The 21,689-nt window shown below is 39.5% G+C and overlaps 1 protein-coding gene across 1 annotated transcript in view; it reads right to left on the bottom strand.

The window, feature by feature from the left end:
* Positions 1–21,689, bottom strand: part of Tprg1 (tumor protein p63 regulated 1) — a 112,776-nt gene that overhangs the window by 76,000 nt on the left and 15,087 nt on the right. The window contains exon 3 of the mRNA XM_008839676.1: positions 6,109–6,285. Within this exon, the coding sequence (XP_008837898.1) occupies positions 6,109–6,285 (177 nt within the window). The remainder of the gene's footprint in view (positions 1–6,108; positions 6,286–21,689) is intronic.

Here is a 21,689-nt window from a genome sequence, read left to right as displayed (position 1 = left end):
AACCTCATTAGAGGTGGTTTTCACAGGAAGAATTGATTAGGTAAAATCATTTGGTTCACTAATATAAATGACTTCTGGAAGATTGCTGTATCGATAGAGTGCCACATAAATATAATTTCAATACAAAACGGAAAGTAGGGGAAAACCTAGAGGCTTCATCAATTCAGTAAAACAAGATTCAGCAAAGATAAGAGACCTATCAGGAAAGTTTGTCAGATTGAGGGCCCTTGATCCTCAAACAGGCTCTTCCTACCAACTCTGTTATAGATATATGCATCACTCAAACTTTACTACTTATCAGATAAGGTTCTAAGCATTCTGAGGTATTTTCTCATCAAATCCTCAACACAGACTCGGGAGATTTATACTATTATATCCCCTCCTCCAGTTTACAATGAGGAGATTGAGGCAACAGATTCAAGTAATGTGCCCCAGGTCACTCAGAGGCAAATCTGCCTGCTAGAGTTCAGATGAGAGCAGAGCTGAAGAGACTGTCCCATTTATCTTCAAAAACTGTAACGTGTGAGAATACGAATTAGATTCATGGCAAGAGGTATGTTGGGGGTAGAAGGCAGAAGACCTCTGTCTCAGATCATCCCACCCTCTGTTTCTAGAAGCAGGTAAGTCATCTGACTACTCAGAATATTACTTTCTCAATCATTATCTTTTGTGAGCATATTTTTAAAGTAGAAGAGATGGAGTAAATGTGGATATTTTGAATCTTTAAATAAAAATTTTTATTTTAGTGTTCCAGGCATGGTGGTGCACACCTTTAATCTCAGCACTCGGGAGGCCGAGGCAGGTGAATCTCTTGAGATCTAGGTCAGCCTGGTCTACATAGTGAGTTCAAGACTAAATGAGCTACAGGGAGACCTTGTTAAAAAAAAATACTTTCATATCCATCCTTTAAATATACAATGACCCTAGGAGGTGGGCTGGTAAGGATTTCGTTATTGATGTTTTATAGATTGGAAACTGAGGCACATATGGTCACATAAAATATAGTGTTACACACCTGGAATCCCAGCACTCAGAAGGCTGAGGATGAGGCTGAGGCTGGGCAAGGGCTAGTTTGAGGCCAATGGGAACTAAATACCAAAACTCTCTCAATAAAGAGTTATTTGTCCAGATTCAAATGGCAAGACAATGGTGTGGGTAGGAAAACTTGTAACTTTACCCTGTGGATAAAGCTAGCAACCCCTCCTTCATCTATTTTTTCTACAAGGTTGAAAACACAACAGGCTTATAGAAATCAATTTGTAATTAAAATCCAGGAATGGATCCAGTTATGATAGAAGTAAGACGCAGGGTTCCCCATTTCAGGTAAGGAGTGATATAAAAGAAAAATACCATTCATTCTCCCTGAAGGAGGGAGCAGGCTTCTCACTACTTCCTGGCGCTCACTATGTTGACCAGACTGGCCTTGAACTCACAGAGATTCACCTGCCTCTGCCTCCCAGAGCTGGGATCCAAGCGTGTGCTACCAGGTTGCTGGATACTGTTTAGGCTGCTCTCCAGAGTCTATTTGTCTTGCTTTTAAGCAGCTGATTTTCCCTTACCTCCTACTTTCTTCTCTGCCTGCCACTGCCCCACCTCTGACCTAATAATGGTGACTTAATTCCTGAGAAGGGCCAACTCAATTGGAAGCAAAGATAAGAATCAAATTAATCTAGTTAGTTCCCTGTTAACAAAGGCTTAAATCTGGAAGAAAAATCAGAGTGTGTTAACACCTGATAACTATTTGGCATATTACAAGGTGCTTTCCTGTTATGTCATTGGAACCTAACTAAAACTAAGACGTTAATGAAGCACAATCACTATTAATGTCACCTTTTTAAAAATGAAATAGTTAGCACCTGCAAACTTGGAACTAAACCCAGGACTGTACTTCTAATCTAGAACTCTAACATGGAAGTCCTGCTAAAAATCCCTGCACAGTACTTAAACAGGCACCCCTTCCTCACTCCATATTTCTAACCCTGGGTGTGCTAGCTGCTGGTCCAGCCCTTGTCTCTACCTGCAGGATGTAAATCTGGATAAAGCCACACAACTAATTAGGAGGGCTGGAATTACATCAACTCAAAATGGTAATAATTGGATGCCTCATGGGAAATTGAATAAAATATTCCATAAAAGTAAAAATTGTCTGAGGAAACTAATGAAAGAAGGAGGCAAAGGATGGGTGAATTAGGGAATCAGAATAGGCAAACTTCCCACCTCTCAGAGTGGAGAGTTGCTGTGAACTATGTAAAGCAGCATACCAAGTAGAAGCATTACATAAGTAAATCATCATTAAAGTAGCAACAGTCATTATAAGCAAATTTTATTAAAATTAATCATGCATAAGTAGTGAATAAAGATAAAGTAGATTATTTGCTTAAACAAATTTCTATCTAGGGACTAATAATAATATATTTTAGAAAGATAGAAATGGGGATGAAGAGACAGCTCAGTAGTTAAGAGCACTGACTTCTCTTGCAGAGGACCTGGGTTCAATTCCCAGCACCCATGTGGCAGTCAACAACCATGTATAACTCTGGTTCCAGGGGATGCAACACCCTCTTCTGACCTCCCCAGGTATTGTACAGCATGGGTACACTTACACACATGCAGGCAATAGACTCATACACATAAAATAATAAATAAAATATTTTCTTAAAAAGATAAAATTAAGGATATTGTATTCAGTTATACTTAAAGTTACCAGTAGAAAAAGATACAGATTTTCAATTTATAAATCCACTTAGTTAAAAAAAATTAAATATAAAACATTTGGTAACATGCTTCTAAATTATAATAATAAACATTCGACAAGTGGTAGAACTAAGACCATAACTATTATTTGAATGTATTTAAGTAGTTTAGTTACTCCTGGAAACAAAGAGACCTGTATGCTAGATATGTAAGGTAAAATTTAATTGTATGTTATGTGTAAATATATAACAAAGTCTAAAGATTCAGAAAGTTTGTTAAAGAGTAGGCAATAATATTGGAAGACTCAGCAGAGTATGCATTTTATAATTAAAAATATATTAAATGTATATAAAGATTTGTATATAAAACAAAACAATAACAACATTCAGAATGTAAATTAACAAAAGTAAAACAATCACCATGGTAACAGGAAAATGTAATTCTTCTATTTCGGTCTTTAATGGATCAAGTAGCCAAAAACTTACTAAACAAATGGGAAAAGAAAGAAAATATAAATAACACAATGGCAGTATAACTGAGTTCTGTTTATCAAGCTTGAAATATAGAAAGCAGAGACAGCACTTTCAAATATTTGTGGAACTGATTTTTAAAGCATGGTTATTTTCATGTCAAATATTCAGTAAGTTATAGAAAGTAGAAACAGTTGGAAAAGGTTTCTCTGAACACATTCACTAAAACTGGAAATTAACAAAATTTAAAGAGGTTAAAAACTCAATTTTAAAATTTCTTCAATCTATTCTCATGTCAGAAAGGAAATGAACAAACAGAAATAGCAGGACATCTATATAATAGACAGTGCTACACATCTAAAACAGCGACAGTGACATACAGAGCCTATGTATCTAACAAAAATCACCATCGGTGAATTAAAATTTCATGTGAAGCTTCTGAAAATGCATTATGTAAAAAATAGAACAGTGAGAACACAGCGATATAGAGAATAATGAAAAAACAAAGTAATGCATTTATGAACGAGCAAATTCCAAGGTGGTACTTTAAAATTTGCCAACCAATCAACTCTCCATTATCTAATTGTCTAGCCACACAAGAATGAAAGGTGTTATATACAAAATAACGTTCTATTAATTTTGTTCTAATTACCTCTTCTCTTGCTTTTTCAATTTAGTAAATATTTACAAAATGGAACACAGCAAATTATCTAGTAAAATACAAATAACAGTAATTTGTCATAAATGAGAGAGAAATCTAAACATGCCAGTTATTGTAGAGAAAGGTGAGAAAGTTGTAGTTTACTCTGCTTTTAAAAGCACATTAGTGGGTAGGAAAGTAATCATCAGTCTTACCCAGCTGTGAAACTCAGAGTCACAGCGGCAACCAGCCTGGTAACATGCCCACTGGTATAACAGCAGTATGAATGTTATGGAGAAATCAACCACATTCTGACTGAATTTAAGGCTTGCTCCACAAGATGGAACTCATGCCTGGCACTGTTAACAGAACCAAGAACCCATGTCTAGATAGGTCAAAGGTCCTAGCAGAGAACCTATTGCTATTATTCTGCTAAAAGGATATAGTACTAAACCAAATCCTAATGACTTAGTGTTATGACCATAGATTAGTGCATCTTCCAATGCTCATCTTCTTTTTGCAGTAGATGACGATTAACACAGAGACCCACAACTGGTCAACATGTAAAGAATACAACCCTGTCGAGTGCTCAGCCCTAACTGGGACATCTATATTACACCCTTCTTTTTGCAGTAGATGACGATTAACACAGAGACCCACAACTGGTCAACAGGTAAAGAATACAACCCTGTCGAGTGCTCAGCCCTAACTGGGACATCTATATCACACCTCTTTCTCCAAGGCTCAGGAATCATCATGGAAGAGGGAGTGGGAAGATTGTAAGAGCCAGAGGGAGTGGATAGCTGCAGCTAACTCTGTTTCCTGGAAACAAGAGAGCACACATGAACTCATGGTAGTTGTGACAGCATGTACAGACCCACATAAGATCAAGTAAGACAAAATCCCAACATGGAAGAAAGAGGTGGTCACAAACTCCCAAACTTAGTGGAGGAACTATTGGCAAATGATGGCTTCTGGGAGAAGGAGACGGGCTTTCTTCAAGGATGCAGCTCCTGAGGAGCCATGCTTCTGTGGACGGCCCTACACCCATGCGTATACTGGCAGCACTAGGTGGACACAGTGTGTTTGAAAAGAAAGAAAGAACACCTTAAATTGGGAAGGAATAGTGGGGAGTGGTTGAAGGGGACCTGGGTTCTAGTCCCAGGACTCACATGGTAGCTAACAATGGTCCATAACTTCAGTTCCAGGGTATCTAACACCTTCTTTTGACTTCTGTAGATACTGCATAACACAGGCACACTTACTTACATGCACTCATACACAAAAAAATAGAAATAAGTAAAATATTTTTTAAAAACAAAAAATATTCTGTGGTATTTAAATATTTTTAAATGTGTTTATATTATTTTTAAATCCCCTGGTTCTACATGTTAATAAACTATATGAATTTATCACTTCTTCTAGCCATGAAGACAGTAATTAAAAAGTTTTTCAATATGGTAAACTATGTATAAGGAAAACCAAATGCTTATTCAAGGTGTTTTATTTTTTTGTATCAATAAAAGAGTTCTCAGTATGTGCCAGGGCCAATGTGAGGTGCTTAATGGACAACAGAACTGGCACCTGCCTTCAGTAAGTTAGCAATTCTATGGGAAGAGTTCACCTTCAGCCTTGGAGAAAGATGGCCATCCTTCTGGCTTACATCGAAAACGTTTAGGAAATGCATGCCTTTCCAAGATCAACAGTACCCAGTTCAACAATCCTGCTCCATAGACCTCACCCAGCCCCTTGTTAACTGTCAGCATCTCTGAGACAGTCGAACTCCAGGGAAGAGTCGGGAAAGGCACAAAGCTATCCAGTGGGTTCTGGCCATCGGGTTTTATGGAATAACTTGAATTCTCAACAGCATCACACACACACACACACACACACACACACACACACACACACACATACACACACACACACACACAAATACCCTTACTCTTTTAACTTTGGTTCTTCTTCCCCAATAACTCGGACACAACAACAAACAGTGGCTGAAGGGGTTCTCCAGAAAGACATCTTTGTCTGCCATGTGAATTCTGTGAGATCTTTTTTCTCTGTATTCACATCTCTTCCTACCTTACATTTAGCTATTTATGTATCCGGTTCTCATTGCTTTAGGTTGTATCTTCAGTGCTGACGTACAATAGGAACTATTACAATTATTTGATAAGTTTAACAAATAGAACTTCCCTCTGACTTCTTGCATCTTACATGACTGAGCCACATTTGTTATTGATTTCCCCACATGTTCTCGCTTGCTTCATGCCTTCTCCAAGTCTGAGGCATTATACTCACTTGTCAAAAGACATCCGTGGGAAGGCAAATGTGCCCAGGCAGACACGACAGACAGCACTCAGAGGAACGTGCTGTACTTGCACACAGCTTAGCATGATGAAATCGTATTTGCAGATCAGGAGGGTCTTGTCTGTGAGCAGCAGGACCTTCTCCTTCTCATTGTTCCAGTGGTCTATCCTGCAGGAACCAGCACAGAGGAGAAGATTGACCATAGAGCCTCTCCAAGCTGAAGACAATAACACCCACAGAAACATCTAGCAGAGAGGACAGTAAGGCCTGAGGCCCAGAAGAAAAGGGACTAAGAAATGCCTGGTATCACACCTTGCCTTTTTGACCCCAGGTTCAAGGACTAAAGGAAGGCAAAAGATGACAGGAAAATAATTTATCACCACAGAGCTCAAGATGGTTAGCTATTGGACAGATCCATTAGAAGAATGCCAAGTTTGTATGGTGTTGGCCTTCAACCATTTTATAACTCACATCCTTTCTGCTCTCATGGAAAACTTCATGTAGTACATGAAGGGTACCAAAAATGTCTTTGTTCTAACTCAGTCTGCACCACAAAATGTACTTACTAACAACTGCTTGCACTGATCTCCAGAAACCACTTTTAGAATGTGGAGATAAAACGGAGACTTAAATGCAGACCACCGCTATTCAAACTTATCCTACCACATCCTTCTGGTAAATATATAGCCAAGCAAGTGACGCACACTCCCAATGGGGCAAAAAACAGCTACTGGGAAGTGTTGACTGATTAGATTTTCTCCCAAAATGAAAGCCTTTCAGGGCACACATAGGCAATTCTGGTTAAGTTAAGGATTCTTCTGAGAGAAAACAAGAAAGAAAATAATGGTTCTGATTAAAAGAAACTGAGAATCTTCTGCAATTCTCAGCCCACAGTTGCTGTCCTGTCTAGGTGGCATGTCTTTCAGGAGATAAGACTTTATGGCCTTAGAATTATTTACTCTATATGCCTTGTGACCAATTCATATCTATGTTCTGACCACATGAAATCAATCTCATAAATGAATGACGTGGGAACCCTACTCCTAACTATTCCCTAAACAGTATCCACAGGTCAGTTGCTGAGATACTACTGCACAGTATTGCTTCCTTCACTGTACTGCACAGTGTCCCTTTGATTTAGGATAACATCCAGGATTTCTAACACAAACCATAGGTCTTTGTTTGGCCCCGCCTCTTGCACAGGGTCTTAGACAGCAGAGAGAAGGCTGTGTGTTCAGGTCATGGCCCAAAGTCATGAATTTCTTAAGCTACTTTATAAATCTGTCCCTTTATTATGCTGTCTGAAAGCATCCTAATCCTTTCTCTTCTTAGCATATAGTTACATAATTTGCAAGAAAGAATAATATACGAAGTGTTTAGCAATGGGTACCGTAAGGATACTGGTGATACAGAATAAACACTGTCTTCTGCATGACTACACTAAATACATATTGTCTGAGCTAATAAATGAATGTCAGTTATAGTCATTTTGGCAGCCTTTGGGTGATATAACTGTAAGGAAAACGTGCAGTTCTATCAGTTAATAATCCTATAAGATTAGAGTTTTAAACCTCTTTTGACTTTGATAACTTCTCTGTGAAATGAATACAATACTTTCCTCATAATTTGGAGGTGAGGACTATGGAAAATGATTCATTTAGGGCTCTAAAATTAGCGATGGTAATTATTAGTATGGACTTAGGTCCTTACGGGACTATGGATACATGTCACTTCTCACTGGAATCTAAAGACAGGTAAGAAGCAATTAAGAGGTGGGAGGAGGAACTGGAAGAAACATAAAAGTGGAAAATGGAGATAAAGAAAGACAGGGAGGCGCAGGAGGAGGGACAGAAGGCTGAAATAGTTGACTGAGGCCCTGGTGCATGCCAGACATTGTACATATTAGCTCTACAACTGCCCGCAACCCTCTGAAGGAAGTTATATCCAAATGAAGTCAGAATTACAATATTACAATATGGTGGAAAGAAACAGCCTCGAATCCAAAAGATCTGGTTTAAATCTTGGTTCTGTGGTTTCCACCCACTCTAACACAGTGATATTCAACTCCTACTTCACTAAGAGAAAGAGAATTCTTGATAGTCGGCTTAACACTTTCCATCTTAGTCAGGAAGGGATGAGGAATCTGAAATGTCTTATCAGATATCTACATAAATTTCTCTAAATAGATTGTATCTACTTAGCAGTATGTTATAAGCTGCTGCCTAATAAACCAGACTTGTTTTAAGTCTGAAAAAAAAAGGAACCCCGCAGTTTTCAGTTGAATGGTTTTACTGAAAATGTCAGCACTCCATAATGAGATTTATTTTAAAAGGTAAAGGATTCTGGTGGCGGGGGGGGGGGAGGGGGGAGATTTCTTTTTAGGAACACAGAGTGCTCTGCTGTGACTCTGCATAATTTACATGTGGAGAATGTCTGAATCCAAGTAAACACTTGGGCCTATAAATAGTTCAGAGTCACCATATCCAGCTCCTAGGTTGTCTATTTATTTAGTTAGGCTTCAATCATGTCTTCATTTCTTAAAGAACTCATGAAAACATTGAACTATATATTCTTGGTATCAATACCCTTGAAGTTCGGATGGAAAGCATAACAAATACAGAAATAGGAATCACAGTAACACCAGGAGTCTGTGAAGTTCATGGAGGTTTACCAGGCCTTGGACATCAATGCGCTATTGAATCCTCACAATAACCCTTTCAACTAAGCATGACCACCTTCATTTTAAAGATAAGGAGACTGAACGCCACAGACCCTTGAAATGGCACACTCAGTGTTTACACACAGTAAGCAGTAGTGCCTGGAACAAACACTGAGAAATCAAATCTAAGCATGATGTTGGCTCTCTTTCCCAGCCATCACCACTTCCAAACAGAGTACCTTGGTGTGTGTGGAAATGAGCTCAAATCCACCTCTGCAAGGAGCAGATGTGACCAGACAAGCCACATGGGAAAACGTTCTCCCTAGCTAACTTCCCACACTCCTGCCTGCCCCTTCCCAACCTTGTTATTCATTCTCCCCCATCTAGGGAAAGAACTCTACCCATTTATGTAAGATACAGGCCTTGGAGGTGTTCTTTACAGAGAATATTTCATCACTTTGCATGCTAATTCCTAACTATTTCACTACAAAACGTCTGACCCACCCACTCCTGCCCACCTCCTCTGTCATCACTCTGGCTGAGACTTCCATTGTCCTCCCCTGCACTATTGTGATCCCCTGCTCCCTAGACCTGGTGTCACTGGACCTGCCTTAACTACATCTGCTTTTCCTTCAGATCTCTGTACCTACCTCGGTGAGGACTGCCTTTTGTTTGTTTGTGGGGGTTTTGTCTTTTTTTTTTTTTCTCTTAGAAAATAAATCTGTTTATTCTTCAGTTGCTCTGACTTAAACATTTCAATACTGTCTCATGGCTCTTACGATAAATGACAAGAAAAATTTTTAGTTTTATTTTAGGTGGGACAGAAGTTGAAACAAGTTCTCCTTCTACAGCCCAGGCTTAGCCTTGAACTTATTAATCACGCAACGCTGGCCTCAAACTTGAATAACACTCTGCCTCAGCCTCCTAAGTGCTGGGGTCACAGGTATGTTCTACCATGCCCAGTATAAAAATGACAAAAATCCTTCACCTGGTCTAAAAGGCTCTGCAGGATCAGGCCCCATCTCCTTCAACTTCATTTTAGACCCATCCTTAGACTCTGCTCTCCCTAGAATGATTTCAGCTTTTTGTGTTCTCTGTGCCCTTTCCAATACCCGGGCATTTGCACATGCTGGCCTCTTTGCTGGCGGCAGTCTTGATCTTCTTTGTCTATCTGACTCCTACGGGGTTGAGCCCCACCCCTCCTGACTGCAGCACAGCTTCCCAGTCCTCTGTGACTGCTTCTTTCCTTTCTTATATGCAATCTAATAGTCCTGTTATTTCATTTTCATGGTTCTTATCTCACATGGAAATTTATAGTTATTTTTACGATTATATAGTGTGTATCTCTCTTATCCTGCACTGTGTATTCTGCAAAGGCAGAGCCAAACCTGACCACTGCAACTCCAAAGTCATGAGAGTTTAGCAAGTATTCCTGAAATGAAAGATAAAGAATGAACAAGGTTCGCTCAGTGCAGCCTGTGTGTCTTGGTTCATGCTGTTTGTGAATTCAATCTTCATTTTCAACACATTAGAATGCCCCTCCCCCTATAAAATAGCACATCGAAAATCAGTAACTGTGGTGAAATTTCATGTCATAATAGTGAGAAAAGGCAGGATAATAGAGGCTACCTACAGTAAAGTTCCAAATTTGTAACAACAGCAAGATACTGCATCCACCAAAATTTGAACATTCATTATTAGATTACGTTCAAGTGTTTTCCTTTCTTTCATGTGCTTTTATTTACCAGTGCTAAATTTATTTATAATGATAATATATTTAAAATATATGTATATTGTATGTTTGCACATGTGTGCAGGGAGGTGGATGTGTGCACCTCCACTTATGTGTGGAGGCCAGAGGTTGAAAGCAGGTATCTTCCTCCTTTGCCTTTCCACCCTATATTTTGGACAGGAACATTGGCTAGACTGACTGGTCAGTATACCTGAGGATCCTTCTGTGTCTCTGCCTCCTGGGTGCTGAGATTACAGGCACTAGCCATCATGCCCAGCTTTTACATGGGTGCTGGGGATATGGACTCAGGTCTTTATGTTTGTGCTAACACTTTACTGACTGAGCCATCTCTTCAGTCCCCCAAATAGATGCTTTTAAAAATAGAAAATGCCATCTATCATTCGAGGTCCCATTTTCTATGGAGCCCTGCCCTCCAAGTGGGTGTCATCTTTCTACCTTTAAAGGGCACTCAAACTGCTTTCAGTCCCTCCACTGTGGTCCTAGTCACAGTCTTCTCCATATTACAGTGATTTATGAACTCCTCCAGCCCTTTCCTCTCCACACATGTTGAATGAGAGGTTCTTTAGTGCAAAATCTGTGTCAAGTTCATAGCTGGGTCTCTGCACTGTGCCCAGCACAAAGTGAATTCTCAGCAAATGACAGCACGTAGTAAAAGAATAAAAACATGGGGCTGGAGAGATGACTCAGCAGTTAAGAGCACTAGCAGCTCTTGCAGAAGACCTGGGTTTGGTTCCCAGTAGCCACATTGTGGCTAACAGCCATCTGTAACTCCAGTTCCAGGGGATCTGACACCCTCTTCTGACCTCCATGCATTGTACAGCATGGGTGTGCTTACCTACATGCAGGCAATACACTCCATAAAATAAAAATTTAAAGCCAGGCATGGTGGCGCACACCTTTAATCCCAGCACTTGGGAGGCAGAAGCAGGGGATCCTCTGTGAATTCAAGGGCAACCTGGTCTACAGAGTGAGTTCCAGGCAGCTGGAGCTACAGGGAGACTGTCTCAAAAACACCAAAAATAAATAAATAAATAAATAAAAATAAATAAATTTAAATAGTAAAATATTTTTTAAAAGAATAAAGGAAGATCCATCTCCTCCACAGGAGAGCCAGTCATCCCTGGAGTCACTTCTTTCTGCCACTGTTCCTCAGGACTAGCATCACTGCCTTTCCTAACTGAATGGAGGAGCCATCACCAATGTCCAGGTAAGAGAGCACCTGAGGGTGCCAGTCTGCAGTCTCTGAGATAACAAGAGATTCACCAGCAGAGGGCAACAGTGAACTGGCAATGACAGGCTGAACCTATCCTGCAAGTTACCAGGGACCACGACTCAGTTGCTCAGATTGTCCCAGTTACCAGGAGCCAAGAGCCCCTGATTATCACACAGAAAAAACTTTCAATTGCTCTTTTAAAATTGTGAAATCAGTTGTTTTTTATAAGTGATCCTCTAAGAAAGATTTTCTTCTAATGTTCTCTCTGTCTCTCTGTCTCTCTGTCTCTGTGTCTCTGTGTCTCTCTGTCTCTCTCTCTTTCTCTCTCTGCATTTTTGTTAGATTATAATCACAGAAGCCCCTAAGCACGGAGGTCCTATCTGAGATCTAGTGCTGTTCCTGATGCTGTGCTAATTCTCACCAAACCATTCTGACAAATAGAGAAGAGTAAACTGAGCACAGTGAGGTATCTGGTGCTACATGTTTATAACCCTATGTTGAATCCCTAACTCCCGATGTGATGACATTAGGAAGTGGAACCCTGGGAGGTAATTAGGATTGGATGAGTTCATGAAGGCAAAGCTCCTTTTGTAGAATCGATGCCCTTTATAGGAAGAAAAGACACCAGAGTTCCCTTTCTCAGCATAAGCACACAATGAGAAGCAGCTTTCTGCTGACTAAAGAAGGCCCTCCCTAACAACCAAATCAATCAGTCAGCTGTCAAGTAGATCTCAGACTTTCAGTCTCTAGGTCTGCAAGTAACAAATATCTGCTGTTTAGCCATCACCATATACTATTCTGTCAGTATAATCCAAACTAACCAACACAGGAACCTAACTTGTAACACAGCCAGAATTCATCCAAGATGTGTTTTACTTTATGCCCTTGAGCTTTCTAGATTACCAAGACAACTTCCATTGAGGAAAGTGATTACATCTCTCCATTTAATCAAAAATGACTGCTGAGTACCTGTGTATGTTCAATTTTTTTATATTTTATATTATTTTTAGTTTTTGTATATGACTGTATTGCTTGCATGTAAGTGCACCCATGTCTTGCAATGCCTGCGGAGGTCAGAAGAGGGTATTGGATTCCCCTGGAGCTGGAGTTGCAGGCAGTTGTTAGGCACTATGTAGATGCTAGGAATCAAACCTGGGTCCTCTGCAAAGGCAGCCAGTGCTCTTAACTGCTGAACCATCTCTCCAGCCCTGTGTAATGTTTCTATATTTTGGGACTATGAAATCTTAAACAATGTCCTTAAGAAGCTTATAATTGGGGCTGGAGAGATGGTTTAGAGGTTAAGAGCACTGCCTGCTCTTGCAGAGGACCAGGGTTCAAGTCCCAGCACCCACATGGCAGCTAACAACTGTCTATAACTCCAGCTCCAAGGGATCTGATGCCTTCTTCTGACCACTTTAGGCATTGCACAAAATGGGTGCACTTACATACATACACACATAATATATACTCATACACATAGAATAAAAATAATAAACAAAATACTTTTTTTAAAAAGATGCTTATAATCTAATGAGAGAATAATATGAATAAAACAAGTGTGACTGCAGAGTGATAAGATGGAGATTTGCACAGTGAATATCCTGATTAGTGACTCATGTCTAGTTGATACTCTATAAGCTTCACACAGACTACTTTATTTAGACTTTTATCACTTCTGTGAAGAAGGTAGCAGCAATAGCCTCATTAATAGACAAGGAACTAAAGCAGAAAGATGTTACACAGCCAGAAGCTATGCACCTGGAATTCAAACCAATAAGAGTCCGCCTCGAGAGTTAGTGCTTTGAAAACATAAGCCATCTCAACAACCTGAGAAAATGATTTTAATTAATTATTTTGTTGTATTGAGAGGCAACTAAAGTCACCTAGAAAGTCACGGTTTGGGGTGAATTGTGTTTGAAGAAGGTTCTGAAGGATGATCCAGAGATAATTAGTTTGATGTAAAACTATTCTTCTTAAACAGAATGTACAGTATGTCCCCAAATACAGGACAAATATATGGAAATGTTGAAAATGGGAAGCTTGGTAAGTTAAATATAAAGTATAGTGATATAGTGAAAACAAACATCAAGGCTCGTTAAAACAGAAGAAAGACTGTTAAGAATTGAAGATAATATTTAAAAGGCATCGCATTCAAGCAGTAATAACTAACAGTAAATAAACATGATCATAAATTTCAAGAAATTTGGGAAATAAGCAGGAGATCAAATATAAGAATTCAAAGGGTAAAAGAGGGATCTGATATATAAACCAAGGATATGCACACTTATTCAGTAGACTTATAGAAAAAAAAAAATCCCCCAAACAAAGAAAAGACGCAGGCATTCACATACAAATGATACTTAAAGTCCCGAAGAGATGTGACTGAAAAGTGCCTCCCCATGTCGAGTCACATCTGAAATGCTAAGACTATATGGAGCAAAGAAACTATGTGAAAATGGCAAGAGAAAATTTTTAGATTCCACATCAAATTCATCGGGATAGCTAAAGTACTCAGCAGAACCCCGAAGTCCAGGAAAGAGTGGAATGGTATATTTTGAAGACTGAATGACAGTCAGTCAAGATTGCTACAGCCCGCAAGGTTGTCAGATGCACATAGGGATTTTTTTTAACTTTTAAAAAACTTTATTGAGATTTCATAACTGCATATAAGGTGTCTTGATCAAATCCACTCCCTCCCCTCCAACACCTCCCATATCTCCCCATCACTTTTTTTCTGACAACTTCATGTACTTTCTTTTCTTTTCTTTTCTTTTTTTTTTCCTTCCTTCCTTCCTTCCTTCTTTCTTTTTAAATGGGGATTTTTGCTACTCTAACAGTCCCCCCCCTGAAGAGGTAACCCTAAAATCTTTTAAGGATTAGATAAGAGCTCCCAAATACTTTTGACATTTTTGGCCTTTGGAACATCGTAGAACATAGGGATTTTTAATCTGCACTTTATCTTCTATTTCCTCACTTGCCTTTCTGTGCTAGCTAAAACGTCCAGTACCATGCTGAGTGGCACCAGTGAAAATAAGGGGTTGCCCTTTCCTACTCCCAGTCTTAGGCAGAAAGTCTTAGTTATTTCTCAATAGAATGCTGGTACTTGTAGGATTTATGTGGAAATTCTTTTTCACACAGAGGAAGAGCCCCCTCTCTTATCTTTCTGTGAGATTTTCTGTTCCTCATGAATGGTTGCTTAGTTTCCTCAGATGCTTGTTCTGTGTCAGTTGACATGATCATGGGACTTTTCTTCTTCAGATTATTCATATGTTTGAGTGTATCAGTTGGTTCTTTGCAATGTGACCGTCCTTACATTCCTGAGCCAAATCCACTTATTCATGCTATATAACTCTTTGTACACTTCTGAAGTCTATTTGTGTGCTTTGAAGAACTTTGCATCAGTATTGATGAGGAATATTAATTTGTGTGCTTATTTTTGTGCTATCTTTGCCTAGTTTGTGCATATTACATTGGCCTCATAGAGTTTGTGGGAGGTGTTTCCTTCCCATATTTTCTGGACAAGATTATATAACTTCATTTTTACTTTTCTGGAAACATTAAATAGAATTCTCCTGTGAAGACATTTGGGCTTGGAAACTTCTTTGGGAGTTTATAACTAGAAATAGAATTTATTTTTCAAAATTTCATGTGTATGAGTGTTTTGCCTAAATGCATGTAAGTGTACCTCTTGAGTACAATAGCAGTGGAGATCAGAAGAGGGCATCGAATCCCATCGAAATGAAGTTCTGGATGGCTGTTAGCTGTCATGTGGGTGCTGGGAACTGAACCTGGGTCCTCTACAAGAGCAGCTGGTTCTCTTAACCTCTGTGTCATCTCTCTACCCCTTACTAGTTAAGTTTCTTAATTGTTATAGGACTATCCAAATTTTCTATTTCATGTTCAGTGAGCTTTTATGTCTTATGTGTTTCAATAAACTGCTCTATTTCATCTAACCTGTTAAACATGTGTATAGCATTGTAAACTTTAATTTCTCATTATTTCTTAAATATTTGTAAACTCTATAATGAGATCCTTGCTTCATTCCCGAGGGTGGTACTTTCTCTCTCTCTCTCTCTCTCTTCTCTCTCTCTCTCTCTCTCTCTCTCTCTCTCTCTCTCTCTCTCTAATTTGCCATTCCACTAAAGGTTTTTCAGTTTGATTGATCTTTCCAGAGAACCTGCCTTTTGTTTTGTTAATAGTCTGTTTTTTAAAGTAATTTCAACTGTTATCCACATTATTGACTTCTCCTCACTTTTTCTAGATTTTTTTAAAGCAGAAGCTTAGGTAACTCATTGATTCTCTCCCGTTGATAAGGCTGTTTTTCTTTTAATGCTATAAATTTCCTTTCAACACTGTTTCATATCATCCAACACATTTCAGTATGTTATGTTCTCCTTCAATTCAGAAGTATATGGGGGGGCAGTCAAGAGATGGCTCAGTGTTAAGCACTTGCTGCTCTCCAGAGCATTCATGTAGGGCAGGTCACAACCACCTGTAACTCCAGCTCCAGGAGAGCTGATACCTTCCTCTGACCTCTTCCAGCACTTGCACACATAGACAGACACTACATACAAATAGATAAATAAACAAGTAACTCCACATACAAATAGATAAATAATAAAGAAATAAAGAACTGTATTATTTAGTTTCCAAGTTCTCACAGATTGTTCTATAATCTTTTTGTTGTTGATTTCTACTTGAATTGTTTCATAGGTACAGAGTAGTCTAGATAATTTTGCTTATTTTAAATTGGCTCAGGATTTGGTGGACTGTGTCTTCTTTAACAGAGTGTGTTATCCTGCTGATACTGGGCTTAATGAGCTACAAGTACTGATTAGATCCTGTTCACTCGTGGTATTGAATTGCTCTAAATCTTTTCTAATTTTCTGTATCATTATATCAGTCATTGAGAAGATGGTGCTGAAGCCTCCAACTGTACTTACAGATTTGTCTTTTTATGCTTTTAGTTCTATTATGTTTTTTTCATGTATTTTTCAGTTCTGTTGTTTGCTACACATACATTTCAGTAGCTATATCTTCTTAGTGGGCTGACTTTTATCATTACCCAATATAAGCCTCTTTCCTTTACTCAGAACTCTGACTTTTATTAATTTACATGTCCAGCATTTCAAGAATCATAGCAGCTCTAGGAAGGTCTGGTTATATCTCCTGAATGGACCATGGGGAACAGAGACTCCTTTCTCTTTATGCTGCTTATTTTCATTTGCTCACCTTTTTTCTAAAACAGGACATTTTGTAAGAACTTCTTGTCTCAATAAAATGCAGAGATCTCCAGAGTACTGCTTGTGGATTAGGTAGCATTTTTTCATAATTTTTATTTTATGTGTATGAGTGTATTGCCTGTATGCATGTGAGAGCACCCATGTCGTGCAATGCCACGGAGGTCAGAAGAGGGCTTCGGACTGCCCCAGAACTGGAGGAACTGGAGTTAAGGATAGTTCAGAGCTGCCATGTGGGTGCTAGGGATCGAACCCAGGTCCTCTGCAAGAGCAGTCAGTGCTCTTAACCACTGAGCTATCTCTCCAGCCCCTGGACAATTATTTCTAAGAGCTATTCCTTCCTAATAATGTCAACACGCTACTTGATAACGTTTAAGGGATAAATGTCAATAGTGGTCATCAAGGAAACATAGTAGCAATGGAATGCTATAAATTAAAGAAGCTCTGAAATAATAGCGTTAGGGGATATTTTTCCTTTGTATAAATGATTACATAACTGGTGACAAGATACCAAGGAGAGATCATAGAACATGCTGTTTGAAGAGATGCATGGTTCGTTCTCCTAAATACTTAAGAGATGATTTTCATGCACCACTGACTGAAGAGAGTGGAGAGAGAAGTTAAGTTTTGAAGAGAAGGAAGGCACTGGTAATCCTGGAAAGCACATTTCCTGTCTAAAATACAAGCAGGGCAGAAATGATTTGTGACCTGTAAGAGAATGTAATTCAGCTCCTTCCCCGGTGTTGGTGTTCACAATTCTGCTCTCAGGTTCCTTCTCTCTGTCTACTTGCCTCATCCTCTCTCAATATTGCTCAACCTGACTCAGCAACAGGGCTGCTCATGGTTTCCTGAGCTTGTCACTGTTACTCTGCCTTGATTCTTCCCACTTTCTGGAATATGCCATCTTTCTTTCCAATCATATGTTTTGGGAACATATCCTAGGTGCTCCCTTTACTCAAAGCAGTAATTCCCAGTGAGGTCGGTGCCATCAGTCATGTGCAGGGCTGGACAGTAGCACGTACTGCGTTCTGCTGCGCCTTCATTTAAACGTTCTTCCTCACAAGACTGAGAGCTCTGAAAAATGGAAACCTTTCCATGTCTGCCTCTGTGCTTTCTTTTTTTTAAATAATTTATTGAGAATTTCATATATGCATATATGGTGTTTTGGTCAAATCCATGCCCACTCCCTCCCCTCCAACTCCTCTGGTTTCTCTTCAGATCCTATAAACCTTTCACCTTTTGCCTCTGTATTTTCATCCCTTAGGACAGAGTCTGACTTATGGAAGGGGCTCAGAGGATACATAAATGAATGTATGAATGAGTGACTATGAGGAAATATGAGCAGAAATCCAACTTTACATAGCACATGTAAAACTCATAACAGAAATCATTGCAAGCACTGTACATGTATTCGGTATTTTAATCTTTGTATTATTCTCTTAACATCTCCATTTACATATGATAAAACTAAGATACACTTAATGGATTTGCACAACCAAGTTAAAGAACTAGGAAGCAATGGAGCTCGGCATTTAGCAGCATCAGACTTCTTTTGTCTCTCGGCCCTTTCTGAGTCCTTCCTAATTGGTTGCAGTCTTGGGAAAACAAATACTTCCAAGTACATTTGGGACCGCAGTAACTAATGCCCTCACTGTCCTATAATGCAGGTCACTCAGGGACCATTAGCTATCTGGATGAGGTTGCCACCATGGAGAATGTATAGAGAAAAGCAATGTGTCTAATTAAGTGGCTGTTGAAAACACCCACCCAATACAAATGGATTCTGGCAGCAGAGGTGCTTTCGTAACTGCCAGAGTCCTGCCACAGGTCATTAACATCTTGATAGATTTGAGATACTTTTCTGCTTGGATGCTTTCACCCCAAGAACAAGGCAAGTCTTAATTGGCCTTAGTTGCTTGGAAGCCCAGAGACATGGAGACAGGTCAATCCATGGTCCCTGCTAGTGTCCAGGGAGGAGCTCTAACAGAATTAAATTAGAATCAAGGCTGTGGTTTGTTCTGAGCCACACCATGTGGCATTCACCAAACTAAGCTTGAAGACCATCAGAATGCTGTCTCCACAATGTGCACAGTGAACTGGACTTTGTAATATAAAGTGAGCACAGAAAAGAGATAAGATTATTTTAGTTGAATGAATATGGAACAGTTCTGTGGACTTGGTATCTCTCAAGGACAGGCAAGGTGTAGGCCAGTTACAAAGAGGAAAGCCAAACAAAAGAAAGGAAATCAATTAAGTACAGTCATGAGGCCTGAGCATGACAGAAGGAATTAGGCGAAGTGAAAATAGTAGAATTTCTAAAGGGGAATCATGATAAATAGGGCTGGAGTGGGCATTTTAGTCATGACTCACAGGATCTCAAGAACACAGCGGTATATAGACAGACCCGTGGAAATCCATGGACAATGAACATAAGGCTGATGGGAACAAATGCTTCTCAAATTGACTGTGTACAGGAATCCTTTAAAAATTCAAGTCCAATTTCATGGTCTGGAGTATGGCCTGGGAATCAGCACTGCTGTCCAGCTTCCAGGTGACCCAAGTGCTACTGACCTACCCTATAGATTTGGAAATAGGAATCTAAAATGCACATGGTGTGCAAAGAATGTGTAGAACTGGGTAGAAGCTCATAAGAATGGGAACTCAGACAGTTCTTAGTCCTTTAGTGCTTTGTGATTATAAAGAATGAGAAATTGACAATTTCCCTTTTTCTGGTATTTTCACCTTTTAATTATTGTTAGTATTTTCCATTACAGAGTTAGTTCGTGATCCTTACAGCATAATTATACTATGACAAGATAGCTGTATGGCTGGCTTAGTCCATCAGCGTCACTCACCACCCCCCACAGGCATTTGACTGTTTTAATTGTTTCTGGGCAAAAACTAAATGAAATCAAATGAACAACACAAACAAGAGAAAGGTCTGGAGAAAAGAGGAAAAGTTCTCTGAACCTGCACAGTGAACCTCTGACCCTCTTCTCTGCAAACAAAAGGCAATTAACAAAGAAATCAGACACAGGCACAAAGATCATTTAACCAATTTAAACTGCAGTGATTGTGGTGTCAGGAGATGAAAAATCACAAAAGGCACCAAGAGGGGCGTAATGGGAAGACAACAACGCTGAGAGAGAGAGAGAGAGAAAGAGAGAGAGAGAGAGAGGTAACAGCATCAGGCTCTCTTGTGACCCTTAATAAATGGTTGCCCTTGAACAGGTCATTTAATCTCTCGATTTCTTCATCCATAAAATAAAGGCAGGTGTTCCCTCTGGCCCTACCTTGTAGCCTGTTTGAGGACAGCATGTATAAAAGCAACCACGTGTAATGCTGCTGTGGGCATGGGTGGGCCTCAGGAGTCAACCATGGGGAAAAGAGGTCCTGGTCACCTGTTCCTCAGTGTCCCCTGTCTCCCAGACTGTCTTTGTTTGCTTAACTTTTTTTTTTTTTTACTGTTTATTTAGTGTGCATGTGCATGCTTGGGTGCTTGTGCTTGTGTGTGTGTGTGTGTGTGTGTGTGTGTGTGTGTGTGTGTGTGTATGTGTGTGTGTGTGTGCATGTGTGCCAGGCATGTGTGGTGGGAGGGAAGATATCTTGCAGGAGCCCATTCTCTACTCACTATGTAGGTTCTAGGACTGAGCTCAGGTTGTCAGGTTTGTCATTGGCCCTTTCCCAATGAGTCATTCCAAAATCCCTGTCTTTGTTCTCACTCAAAGATCTAAGAGGGCTTTTTCGAAGTTCAGTAGTTCAGCAGAGATGGCCCCAATAAAACCAGAAACAAAATTCTCAGTTTTTCAAACACGTTCCTGCTAGAGGAGCCAGGGTGGGCTCTGTAGGAGAGTCCACATGTGAAAGAAGTGGTCCTGCCCATCAGGAGTCTGCGGAAAAACACCAGGGTGCACATGGAAACTGCACAAGATGGAAGGGACCATTTCAGTCCCACCTAGAGAATAACTGCTTGAATCCTTGTCTCTGCTTCTGAGGAGCTGTGATAATCCTTTGAGCTTGGATTTCTCATCTAATGCTGCAGTCATGCTTTTTTAAAAACTATTATTGTGAAAATTGAATAAGGAAGAACACTAAACTCTAAAATGCTCCTTATTGCTTTTTAATCAAATAATAACTGAGATGCTTTACGTGTTTCCATTTCTCTTTCTGGTCCCTAAAGGCTTACTCTGCCGGTATTGCTGCCCCATGCTTTCATTCTTAAACAGTAATAGTAAGTCCTTAAGTCTGTGGAGCCACTGATATTTTGAAAAGAAATGGTTAAATAATAGCTAAACAAACAACATGATAGCTAGGTAAAATATCAGGAAAGAAACTAAGAAAAATACCAGTAAAGATCATCAGAACTACGTCGATTATATCCTTCTATTGGCAAATGTAAGAACAGCACTTACCACAACATGTGCTACATTTTAAGTGCTCAATTAGATGTACTTATTAAAATGCAACCATCTTTAGCAAAACACGTATCAAAGAGCTAGAACAATGCACAACAAAATTTAACAGTGGATGTGTTTCTTTTCAGGAGATGGAATTTCTAATGGACTAAACAACATTCTCAACCAAACCCACTAGCTAAACTAAAAAGATTAAGTGGGTGTGATAGTGCATATCTGTAATCCCAGCACTCAAGGTAGAAGCAGGAGAATCAAAATTTCAAGTCATCCTCAGCTACACACATCTCAAAAA

Source organism: Nannospalax galili, unplaced genomic scaffold (assembly GCF_000622305.1).
Source record: "Nannospalax galili isolate Female #2095 unplaced genomic scaffold, S.galili_v1.0 scaffold559, whole genome shotgun sequence".
NCBI lineage: Eukaryota > Metazoa > Chordata > Mammalia > Rodentia > Spalacidae > Nannospalax > Nannospalax galili.
The sequence above is the reverse complement of the archived record's forward strand: the minus strand, read 5'-3'. Positions and strand labels throughout refer to the sequence as shown.